General features: G+C 44.9%; 1 protein-coding gene across 3 annotated transcripts in view; it reads right to left on the bottom strand.

Annotated features, from left to right (window-relative positions):
- TNFRSF13B (TNF receptor superfamily member 13B) overlaps nucleotides 1–11,999 on the bottom strand; it is a 29,855-nt gene extending 17,856 nt beyond the window's left edge. For 2 of the 3 annotated variants that reach the window (XM_050763453.1, XM_050763454.1), the window contains exon 1: nucleotides 11,898–11,999. In XM_050763453.1, the coding sequence (XP_050619410.1) occupies nucleotides 11,898–11,958 (61 nt within the window). In that variant the 5' untranslated portion in view covers nucleotides 11,959–11,999. Of the gene's footprint in view, nucleotides 1–1,512; nucleotides 1,832–11,897 lie in introns of those variants that run through there. The other variant, XM_050763455.1, reaches the window with a different exon arrangement.
- Between the last annotated feature and the right edge of the window lie 1,012 nt (nucleotides 12,000–13,011).

The raw sequence follows: 13,011 nt of genomic DNA, 5'->3' as shown, positions 1-13,011 counted from the left end.
TGTATGCAAATTGAACTCAATGGCACATTAAAAGTTTATTCACCATAACCAAGTGGGATTTATTTCTGGAGTGCAATGGTAGTTCAACATACATTTTATCAACTAGTAAAATGCACCACACTAAAGAAATGAATAGTAAAACTAAATGATCATCTCAATTGATGCAGAAAAAGTGCTTGACTAAATCCAAATTTTTTTAATGATAAAAACACTCAAGAAACTAGGAATACAAAGTAACTTTCCTATCATGATAAAGGCCATATTTGAGAATCCCACATTCTCAATGGTGAAAGAGAAAGCTTTCCCCTAAGATCAGAGCAAGGCCAGGATACACATATTTGCCACTTCTCTTCAACATAGCACCAGGAGCACTAGCCAGAGCACTTAGACAAGAAAAAGAAATAAAAGTATCCACAGTGGAAAGGAGAGCATAAGATTATCTCTTATCACAGGTAACCCAATGTTATATGTAGAAAACCCTAACAATTCTATTCAGTGGGGAAAAGGACAGTCTTCCACAAATAATACTGGAAAAATTTGATAATCACATACAAGAGAATGAAGTTGAATGCTTCCCTAACACCACATACAAAAAATAACTCAAAACGGACTAAGGGCTAAAACTATAAAACTTTCGGAAGAAAACATAGCGGGAAATCTCCATGCACTAAATTTGACAATGATATCTTGGATACAGCACCAAAGGCATAGGCAATGAAAGGAAAAAACTAGATAAATTGGACTTCATCAAAATTTAAAACTTTTGTGCACCAAAGGACACTATTGAGAGAGTGAAAAGACAACTCACAGGATGGGAGAAAATATCTTCAAATCATATATCTGATGTGGGAGTAATATCCAGAATATATAAAGAACTCCTAAAACTCAACAACAAAAAACCAAACAACTCAAGTCAAAGCTGAGCAAAAGGCTTGAATCAGCATTTCTCCAAATAAAACATTCAAGTGGTCAATAAGCACAAGAAAAGATGCTCAACATCATTAGTCATTAGGGAAATGCAAATCAAAACCACAATAAGATATCATTTCACACCCATTAGGATGGCTATTATTTAAAAATGGAAAATAAGCAGCGTTGGAGACGTGAAGAATGTGGATGTGAAGGCACTGCTCATGGGAATGTATAACAGAGCAACAGCTGTGGAAAAGTCTGGCAGTTCCTTCAAAAGACAAACATAAAACTACCACATGACCCAGTAATTCCACTCCTAAGTAAATATCCAAAAGAACTGAAACAGGGATGCAAACAGGTACTTGTACCCCAACATTCAGAACAGCATATTTGCAACAGCCAAAGGTGGAAACAGTCCAATCATTTATCAGCATATGAATGGATGAAGAAAATATGTTACAGGTACACAGCGGGATACTATGATGATATTAAAATGAATGGAATACTTATACATGCTACAACATGGATAAACTTTGAAGATATTATGCTAAGAGAAATAAGACAGTCATATAGAGAAAAATATTGTACAATTCCCCTTACCTGAGGGAAGTAGAAGAGGCAAATTCATAGAGTTAGAGAGTAAAATAGAGGTTAGCACAGGCAGGCTAATTGATTAATGGGTTCAGAATTTCTGTCTGGGGCCGTAAAAAGGTTTTGGATATAGATAGTGGTGCTTGTGCATGTACGTAGTGCCACTTAATTGAATACGTCATCATGATTAAAATGGTCAAAGTTTCATTATATATATTTTACCAGCAAAAAGTGGAAGTAGAAAGCAGAAAGTAAGCAGAAAATGGAGCAATGCCTTAAAGTTTATGATAGAAAGTTATTTTCAGTCTAGAACATTGTTATCTATCAAGTGCGAGGTAGAATAAAGACTTTCTCAGACATGCAAGATCTTGGAAGCTACTGGAGGACGTGCTCCACTGAATCTGGGGAGCGGACAAAAAAAAATCAGGGGTGGTGAAGAACAGGACCCCTCTCAGCGGAGAGGGGGAGGTGGGCATTCTCGGAATGATGGTGAAGGACTTCCCCAGTGACAGCTGCTTGGAGGTCTAGAGGGTACTCTATTCCAGCTAAAATGGAAGAAGGGTAAACGTCACCAGTGAAAACACAGAAGTGATAGGTAAGTGAGGATGTCTGACCAACTGACAGGGTGGATTTGTCCCAGAGCTGGAGATGAACTACATGCATAGAAAACAGAGGAGTTACCAACTCCAGGGAAACAGAAGACATCACTAAGAAAAGAAAAGTAAGCCAGGTATGGTGGCTCATGCCTGTTATCCAATCACTTTGGGAGGCTGAGGCAGGTGGATCATTTGAGGTCAGGAGTTCGAGACCAGCCTGGCCAATATGGTGAAACCCCGTCTTCACTGAAAATACAAAAATTAGCTGCTTGTGGTGGTGCATGCCTGTAATCTCAGCTACTTGACAAGCTGAGGCAGGAGAATCACTTGAAACCAGGAGACAGAGGTTGCAGTGAGCTAAGATTATGCCACTGCACTCCAGCCTGGGCCACAGAGTGAGACTCGGTCTCCCCCCACAAAAAAAAGAAAGAAAGAAAGAAAAGAAAGGTAATCGTGGGACATGAATAGCAGCTCAGCTGTGGGCAATATTTACATTGTCATAAATAAATGAACCATCTGAGTCAATGAATAAGGTGGAGACTTGGAATTATTCCTTCTGTAAAAGAGTTTACTCACTGTGAGAGCCATTAGACCATTGTCAGCGAACAAAGGCAAAAACAGGCTTTCTAGGAGAGAGGAAGGAGAGCCGGGAGAACAGAACTGCAGAGGAGTTGACTTTCTGGGGCAGAGCCGGCAGCCAGCAGGTCTATCTTGACTCCAACTGAACACGCACCCCTACTTCACTGGGGGCCTGGGGAGGGGAGGCTGCGTGCACACAGATAGTGACGTCCAAGTTAAGTTCTCACCTCAGAAAGTGGGAAATCAATCCAGAGCGTCTAAAATGGACAAGTCAAGGACCAGCAGGGGGAGTGGACCAGATTCTGAGCCACTTTGGGGATGAGCCTGGGGAAAGCCACGGGGCAGCCCTGCTTGGGAACCCTGGGCTGTGAGTCATGGGGCTGGTACTCCTCGCTGTGTGACCTCGGGCACAACTTCCCCTCTTGGAGACCCAGTGTCCTCCCCTGTAAAATGAGGATGCTGTTGTTACTCACAGAATCACCGCGAGCAGCATATGCATGGCAGGTCCCTAGTACAGTATTGAGCATGATAGTAAAGGCAACCCCCTGAGCTGCTGCCCTTGTTAATATTGCCGCTTCCTGTGATAAGGAGTATTGTACTGGACAAGGCCCACACCTGGATCGAGAAAACAAAACTTTTAGGGGCCAATTCCTGTTTGCGTGGGCCAACTCCATCTTTTCCTCCTTGGTGGGGAGGGTTCTGTGCAGGAGTGAAGGAACAGGGTTGAGGGGAGGGGTCGGCTCCTCGTTCTTGCCCTTTACAATTTCACCAAGAAAACCTGTAGATGTGGCTAGAAGAGAAGGAACAGTAAAAGCTTGGCAGATAGGAGGAATTTCTTATCTAGTTTTTTTTTGGTTTTGTTTTTGCTTTTTTTTTTTTGAGACAGAGTCTCGCTCTGTCGCCCAGGCTGGCATGCAGTGGCGCCATCTCTGCTCACTGCAAGTTCCGCCTCCCGGATTCATGCCATTCTCCTTTCTCAGCCTCCCGAGTAGCTGGGACTACAGACGCCCGCCACCACGCCTGGCTAATTTTTTTGTATTTTTAGTAGAGACGGGGTTTCACCGTGTTGGCCAGGATGGTCTCGATCTCCTGACCTCGTGATCCACCTGCCTCGGCCTCCCAAAGTGCTGGGATTACAGGCGTGAGCCACAGCACCCGGCCTTTCTCATGCAGTCTTTCAAGCAAACACTGATTGCAAACTAGGGCTGGGGGCTATGAGTTGAGCTCACCAGTGGGGTGGGGACAGGAGAGGATTCCAGCATGCAGAGACAGGGTGTGTGCCCCGATGAGGCTGCAGCCTGAGACCTGAGGGACGTGCATGGGAATGGATGGTGACCTTACAACCTAGCTTCTGCTAACCAGGAAGGAGGAGGAAGAAGAAATGGAGCAGGAAAAGAAGAATGAGGAAGAGGAGAAGAAGGGAAAAAGAAGAGAGATGAAGAAGACAGGGAAGAGAAGGGGAGGAGAAGGAAGGAGGAGGAGGAAATGATGGCTTTTGGTTTCTGTGAGTTGTATTTTGCAATAGACCACCGTGGCTGCTCCCATCTCCACTCAGAATGAACCTTCAGAGATGTTCAGGGTTGGGAGTCCACCATCCCCATGCTTTTTGTTTGTTTGTTTTTTTCTTTTTTGAGATGGAGTTTCACTCTTGTTCCCCAGGCTGGAGTGCAGTGGTGAGATCTCAGCTCACTGCAACCTCTGCCTCCTGAGTTCAAGCGATTCTCCTGCCTCAGCCTCCCGAGTAGCTGGGATTACAGGTGTGTGCCACCACACCCAGCTAATTTTTGTATTTTTAGTAGATGGGGTTTCGCCATGTTGGTCAGACTGATCTCGAACCCCTGACCTCAGGTGATCTGCCTGCCTCGGCCTCCCAAAGCGCTGGGATGACAGGCATGAGCCACCACGCCCAGGCTCCCATGCTGGTTCTAAAGGAAGAAGAACTTAGTTAGGTCCTGGGAGAACTGGTCAAGTCACCTTCTCAGTTTTCTGTTTGTGAAATGGGGACAGCCACTTCCACCCATCATAATTTTCACCTCCTGTCAGCTCATGTTGAAAACAGATTCGCCATGGTTCGGTGACCCAGAGTGTGCCGGAGTGAAGTGCCCACGGTGGGGAAAGCACGGCTGAGTCATCTTGGGAAGGACTCAGGCTGTGCACAACCTCAGTTTTCCTGACCTGTCAAATGGGGATTCTAGGCTTTCTTTTGTAGATCTTCTCAAGGGTGTGTACATGACAAGCATGTAACTGGCCCAAGATATGGCTGCTAGTATAAATATAAATAGTGTGAAATATAACGGGTTAATAGTTATCATTTTATGATAAAATAATTTTAATATTAGTGATAATTAAATTTTCTTTTATAGAGACAGGGTCTTGCTCTGTCTCTACAAAATTACAGTGGTGCAATCATAGCTCACTGCAGCCTTGAACTCCTGGGTTCAAGTGATTCCCTCCCCTCAGTTTCCCAAGTAGCTAAGACAACAGGTGTGATCCCCTGTGCCCAGCCAATGATAATCATTAATAATGACAGTAGCATCAAATTAGTACTCTGGGCCAGGAGAACTACTCCCAGAACCTGAACTCCCAGCACCCACTGCTGGGTGACATTTCTTGTTGGTAATGTGACATTTCAGGGTGTAGCCATTCTGCCTCCCCCTACTATCTCATTCGTCTCTGAATCCAGTGCCTTCCATGACAGCAGGCACACAGCAGGTGCTGGATAAATGCTAATCAGTAGCTGGATTCCTTGTATATAGTTATCCTCAGTAAAGACCTGTGGAAGGAAAAGCAAGCCGCATGCTTGCACTGTGCCTGATAGACAGCTGGGCAGGGATCGTATTGAGTTTCAGCAGCAGCTCCCTCCCTGCCTGCATCTCCTCCATCCAGGGAGGACGCAAGGAGAGGTGCCTTGATGAGGAAAAGGGAAAGTCCTAGCTGTTGCTTTCAACCCTCAGAAGAAAAGATTCTTGGCACAAAGTGACTGGGCCAGAAAGGAGCACGGGAAATAATTTCCCTCATATCAAAAAGCAACCCAATAAAATATTTAAATGTGAAAAAGAATAAAAATATGTAAATTTAATAGAGAAGAAACCATTTCATAACTGTTTTCCATCATCAAATTGTGAAAGGCCTTTCTATGACCCAAAATCCATAAAAGAAAAGATGCATAACATAGAATCCACAAAACAACAGGCAAACAAAAAAACTTTTTCGGCTGGACACAGCAGCTCATGCCTGTAATCCCAGCACTTTGGAGCCCGAGGTGGGTGGATCACCTGAGGTCAGGAGTTCCAGGTCAATTTAACCAATATGGTGAAACCTTGTCTTTACTAGAAATACAAAAATTAGCTGGGCATGGTGGTGTGCACCTGTAATCCCAGCTACTCAGGAGGCTGAGGCAGGAGAATTGCTTGAACCCAGGAGGGAGAAGTTGCAGTGAGCTGAGATTGCACCATTGCACTCCAGCCTGAATGACAGAGTGAAACTCCATCTCAAAAACAAAACAAAGCAAGCAAACAAACAAACAAACAAAAACAACAACAACAACAAAACTTCTTTATGACAACAAACACCCAAGTCCAAAGACATATGAAAAACAGGCACAAAACCTTTGCAACTCAGATCTAAAGATCTAAAGAATAAACAGAAAAATAAAGATCAGCTACCCATGAGAAAAACGGGCAAAGGACATGAATAGACAGTTCACAGACAGGGAAATACAACATAAGGATGTCTCATTCAAAAGAGACAGGCAAATTCAAACTACACTGATACCATCTTCACCCTGAGATTGGTAAAACTCCAAAAGCTTAATAGAACCTTCTATTGGCAGAGCCTGTGGGGAGAGTATTCATTACAGAAGGAGAGTAAATAGAAATAATCCCCATGGAGGGTAATTTGACAACATTTGTCAGAATTACTGATGGATTTACCCACTGACCCAGTGATTAAACTTTGAAATTTATCCTGAAGTGTGAAATTATAAATTTACTGCAGTAACATTTTTTTTTAGTATATGTGCTGCCAAGGTGAGCACAACATTTGCTTTTTGTGTGGTTTTTTTTCCTCTTTCTTTCTTTCTTTCTTTTTTTTTTTCTTTTGAGATGGAGTATCATTCCATCTCCTAGGCTGGAGTGCAGTGGTGTGATCTCAGCTCACTGAAACTTCTGCCTCCTGGGTTCAAGCAATTCTCCTACCTCAGCCTCCCGAGTAGCTGGGATTACAGGCACCTACCAGCATGCCTGGCTAATTTTTGTATTTTTAGTAGAGATAGGGTTTCACCATGTTGGCCAGGCTGGTCTGGAACTCCTGACCTCAGGTGATCTGCCTGCCTCAGACTTTCAAAGTGCTGGAATTACAGGTGTGAGCCACCACATCTGGCCAATTGCAGCAACATTTGTAATAGCAGAAGATTAAAAGTAACCCAATATCCATCAGCAGGGAATTGACTGAGTAAATTACAGTACATTTATACACTAGATTGTTATATAGCTATCAACAAAAGTAATGAGGAAGCTCTCTGTACGTTGCTATGGAAAGAACAGCAAGACATATTAACTAAAAAAACAAAAACAAAACAAGGTATATAATGGCATGGCTCATAGGCCCTGTTTTTGTTTTGGAGGTTATTTTTGAAAAAAGGGGAAAGTTCTAATCATATTTGTAAATGGTCATGTATGCATAAAAAAATTCTGTTACAAATAAGAAACCAGGCCGGGCACAGTGGCTCACACCTGTAATCCCAGCACTTTGGGAGGCTGAAGCTGGCAGATCACGAGGTCAGGAGATCGAGACCATCCTGGCTAACACAGCAAAACCCATCTCTACTAAAAATACAAAAAAAAAAAAAAAAAAAAATTAGCCAGGTGTGGTGGCGGGTGCTGTGGTCCCAGCTATTCGAGAGGCTGAGGCAGGAGAATGGCGCAAACCTGGGAGGCAGAGCTTGCAGTGAGCAGAGATGGTGCCTCTGCACTCCAGCCTGGGCAACTCTGTCTCCAAAAAAAAATTAAAAAAATAAATAAATAAGAAACCAAAAACACTATTTTAAAGAAAATATTTAAGAAAAAAATTAATAAAAGAAATGAGAGACATACATGAAAACTAAAAAACATTGCTGAAGGAAATTAAAGATTTAAATAAATGGAAAGCCATCCCATGCTCATGGATTGAAAGAAAACAAAGCATAGTTGGAAGACTCACGGTTCCCTACTTCAAAACTTACTGCAATACAATGCTAATTAAGATAGGGTGGGCCGGGCGCGGTGGCTCAAGCCTGTAATCCCAGCACTTTGGGAGGCCGAGGAGGGTGGATCACGAGGTCAGGAGATCGAGACCATCCTGGCTAACATGGTGAAATCCCGTCTCTACCAAAAATACAAAAAACTAGCCGGGCGTGGTGGCGGGCGCCTGTAGTCCCAGCTACTCGGAGGCTGAGGCGGGAGAATGGCGTGAACCTGGGAGGTGGAGCTTGCAGTGAGCCGAGATCGCGCCACTGCACTCCAGCCTGGGCCACACAGCAAGACTCCGTCTCAAAAAAAAAAAAAAAAAAAAAAAAAAAAAAAAAAAAAAAAAAAAAAAAGGGTGGTACTGGCATCAAGACAGGTACAAATCAATAGAATGAAATTGAGAGTTCAAAAATAAAGCCTAACAGTTATGATCAATGGATTTTCAACAAGGATACCCAGACAATTCAATAGGAGAAAGAATAGTGTTTTCAAAAATATTGCTGGGTCAACTGGGTATTCACGTACAAAAGAATGAATTTGGACTGTTATCTCACACCACACACAAACATTAAATCCAAGTAGATCATAGACTTACATGTAAGAGCTAAAACCACAGAACTCATAGAAGAAAACATAGAATTAAATCTTCATGATTTGGGGCTAGGCAATGACACCAAATTTGCATGTGATAGAAGAGAAGATTGATCAAAATTGAACTTAATCAAAATGAAAACTTTTGTGCTCCAAAGAAAATCATGAAGAAAGTAAAAAGACAATCCACAAACTTGGAGAAAATAGTTACAAATCTTATACCTGATAAGGAGCTTGTATCCAAAATATATAAAGAATGCTTATAACAGAATAATGAAAAGACAAAAACCCAATTTTTATATGGACTATTTCCATAGACATTTTCCCCAAAAAAACATATAAATGGCCAAAAAGCACATGCAAAAGATGCTCAACATCATTTGTCACTAGGGAAATGCAAATCCAAACCACAGTGAGATACCACCTCACACCCCCTGGGATGGCTAGAATGAGAAAGACGGTCAATGACAAGCATCAGTGAAGACGTGGAGAAATCAGAACCCTCGTGCCTGAAGTGAATTATAAAATAGTGCAGCCACTTTGGAAAGCATTTGGCAGTTCCTTTAAATGTTAAACATAGAATGTATCATATGACCCAGCAATTCCACTTGTAGGTATCCGTCTAAGAGAAAAGAAGACATGTTCACTTAAAACTTAAACCCAAAAGTTCATAGAAGCATTGTTAATAATCACAGTGACAAAAAGTAGAAACATCCCAAATGTCCATCCACCGATGACTGGATAAGCCACATGATATATCCATAAAATGGAATGTGATTTAGCCACAAAACTGAAGGAAGTACTGACACCTGCTACAACTTGGACGGCCCTTGAAAACATTATGCCAAGTGGAAACAGCTAGTCACAATACACCACATATGATTCCATTTATGGAAAATGTCCAAAATAGGCAAATCTATAGAGACAGAGAGTAGATTAGCCTGGGGCTAGGGAGGAATGAAGACTGACAAAGTTTCTTTTTGGGGTCATCGAAATGTTCTAAAATTAGCTTACGGGGATGGTTGCACAACTCTGTAAATATACTAAAAACACAGACTTGTACACTTTACACAGGTGAATTTCACGGCATGTAAGTTATATGTAAATAAAGCTACTTATTCTAGGGGAGGTGGGAACTTGGCAGATGGAGGACAAGGAGAAAAAAAGACTTTCTATTATATATCTTTCAATACTTTCTGGGTTTCAAACCATCTGACTATACTATCTATTCAAAAGCAAATCTAAAATCAAAAGATCAAACAAAATTAAAGACAGACCCCTGATTCTCCCCATATTTGGGTGGAGGAGCAAAGAGGGAGAAAGCCGCCACCCACCGCATATCACCGTGAAGGGTTGGTTGAGTGGAAGGTGGGCAGGAGGTTCTATGTGACAAGGGCAGCCTTGGAGAGGTTCCAAGACCCATTCATTGCCTGGAAGCCACCAAAGCCACTGGACCTGAAGGAGAGATGGAGCCTGACTGACCAGATGGCAGATGCCAAGCTGACCAGTGGGCCTGTCCCTGCCCCCTCCTCTACCACCATATGGACCTACATAAAATCCCAGAACCATCATCAAGTGCCAAAGGAGGGTGGGAAAACCCCATGACTGACACCAGCCAGGCAGAAGAGAAGCTTGAGAGAGAAGCTCCATTGACGGAAAGGGAAGAAAGGGAACTCCTATCTGACACTAGCTCTGTGGGCTGGGCTCACACTCTGGGCCGCCACAAATTTGGATGCAAGATGGAAACTCTCTCCTGCATCCCGAGACCAGACAGCAGCCAAGGAGGGTGATTCTCAGAGCCCTCTGCTTGTCCCTCCTCACGTGCTTGGCTGGTTAACAGGTGCTATACCAAGAAAGATCTCTGTGATCAAATTAGTTTGAAAAACACTGGGTTAAAGAAAGTCAAGGCATTTCTTTTAACTGCAGGTCTTCTCAGAGCCTTTCCTTGTGACTCCCCAAGAGGGGGTCTGGTAGTTTCATCAAAGCACTGTTGTGTTTTTGAGGGATGTCTGGTAGGAAAGACAGTCTACTTCATTTTACACTGAGGGGAAGCGGCTCAGCCAAGGTCCCAGAGTGGCTCAGGGCTGATTCGGCAGCACCAGACAGCTGCTGCCACTGCCAGGTCACAGTTCTAGCTGCGTCCTGACTCGTGGTGCCAGAGGCCTGGGCAATTTCATCCTGTGTCAAGGCAGCCTCTGGTCACTGCCTTGTCCAAGTCTCTCAGAAACTTTATGTATTTGAGCCCCTGACTTGGTAGATTCTGGGGACATGGTGGCTGGACACAAAAGAGGATGGGAGAACAGATTTGCTCCCTGCCTGGGGTGTAGGACAGAGCAGCAGGGAGAGGCTGTGAATCTAGGCTGTGCCCCGGTCCATCTGGCCATGGGTTCTGTCTGCACAGTGACGGACCTGGGGCCCTTTCATAAAACCTTAGAAACTCACTCTGATAAAAATGCTATAAGGGCCGGGCACCGTGGCTCACGCCTGTAATCCCAGCACTTTGGGAGGCTGAGGCAGGTAGATTACCTGAGGTCAGGAGTTTGAGACCAGACTGGCCAACATGGCGAAAGCCTATCTCTACTAAAAATACAAAAAATTAACCGGGCGTGGTGGTGAGCACCTATAATCTCAGTCACTTGGGAGGCTGAGGCAGGAGAATAGCTTGAACCCTGGAGGCGGAGGTTGTAGCAAGCCAAGATCAGGCCATTGACTCCAGCCTGGGTGACAGAGCAAGACTCTGTCTCAAAAAAACAAAAAAAAAACTATAGGATAAACAGTCCAATTTTGTCAACAAATAAATAACCGAGGAAAAAATGGGCGGAAACTGTTATAGATTAAAACATAGCCAAAAGTCTAATGTGGGCCAGGCTGATTTGAACAAATCAACTGAGAAAGACATAGATGAGATAGTCGGGGCAGTTTGAACCCTGGCGGGCTATGTGATGATGTTCAGGAATTGTTGTTTCAGCAGGGGTGATGGTATGATGCTTCATTTTTTGTTTTGGTTTTAGAGTTTGTGTTCTTAAGGAATAGATCCTGTGGTCTCTACAAATCAAACAATCTGGTGTTTGAGATTAGCATTAAAATGGTCCAGCGGGCATGTAAGGGGGAAAATAGGGGGTGTCCAGAGGGCCGTGGTGACAAAGGGAATTCCTGCTGGTGTGGCCAACCCTGCAGCCTCGATGGCTTCTCTCCCGGAAGGCAAGCCCCACACCCCAGAGGCATCCAGATCCAGGGCTCTCCATGTGCCGGGGCTTGGGAGGCTGGGACTGCCCCAGTGTGTGGATCTGCTGTGGGCCTTGCACCCACCAGACACTGCCAACCCCCACAGCACTGAGGCCCAACCCTCCTCACACCTCACACCTGCCCTCCTGCCCTCCTGCCCTCCTGCCCGGCTACTCACACCGCTCCTCCTGGTCCACACGGCTCCGGCCACCTCGCCTGCTCCGGCCCAGGCCACTCATTACTCAGGATGCTTATTATTAGTCTTAGATTTGATTAGTGCCTGGGCTGCACTTCCTGGGTTTTCCCCTCAACCTGTTGGATGTAAATCAGCCACACCCACTCCCGCCCCCATGCCTGTGCACTGGGTCTAAGGAGCCCAGGTGGGTGGCTGCAGCCCAGGCTCCTGGCGTCCCATGGGGTACACACAGAGCAGTGGAAGGCCTGCCGGGCCTTGCGATGAGGTATTGACTATGGGATGGCCCAGGCTTTTCTAGATCTGGCCCTGGCCATCCCTTGGTCCTGCCCCCCGGCACACACCCCAAGCCAGGCCAGCTCTCCAGCCTCCCAGCAACACTCAGGCTTTTCCCTCTTCCTGGTTATACTTATTCTATTCATTGCCTGGTCAGCCCCTCCTGCTCTTCCCTCAAGGCTCCATTGAGGTGTCACCTCCTCCAGGAAGCCGTCCCTGACTGTCCCAGTCTGTCAGGTGGTGCTCATTCTCTGTGTCTCGTTGACCCTGTCCAGCACCTAGCAGAGCACTGGAGAGGCTGGACCCCAGGGCCAGACAGCCTGGGTTTGAATCTTGACTCTGCTGCACACCAGTGGAAGGCCTTGGTGGCAATTTATGGAACTCCTCTGTGCCTCCATGTTCTCTGTGTAAAACAAGGATGAGGTCGGGCCTGATGGCTCACGCCTGTAATCCTAGCACTTTGGGAGGCCAAGGTGAGTGGATTGTCTGAGCTCAGGAATTCGAGACCACCCTGGGCAACATGATGAAATTCCATCTCTACTAAAAAACAAAAAACAAAAAACAAAAAAATTAGCCAGGTGTGGTGGCCTGTAGTCCCAGTCTGTGCCTGTAGTCCCAGCTATTTGGGAGGCTGAGGCAGGAGAATGGCTTGAACCTGCGAGGCGGAGGTTGCAATGAGCCGAGATCGTGCCATTGCACTCCAGCCTGGGCAACAGAGACTCCATCTCCAAAAAAAAAAAAAAAAAAAAGGATGAGAACATTGCCCGTCTCACAAGTGGTTATGAGCATGAAGTGAGGGAGCACAGTTACGTTCTTAGAGCAG

The sequence above is a fragment of the Macaca thibetana genome, chromosome 16 (assembly GCF_024542745.1).
Source record: "Macaca thibetana thibetana isolate TM-01 chromosome 16, ASM2454274v1, whole genome shotgun sequence".
NCBI classification, from domain to species: domain Eukaryota; kingdom Metazoa; phylum Chordata; class Mammalia; order Primates; family Cercopithecidae; genus Macaca; species Macaca thibetana.
This window is presented reverse-complemented; position numbering and strand designations above follow the sequence as displayed.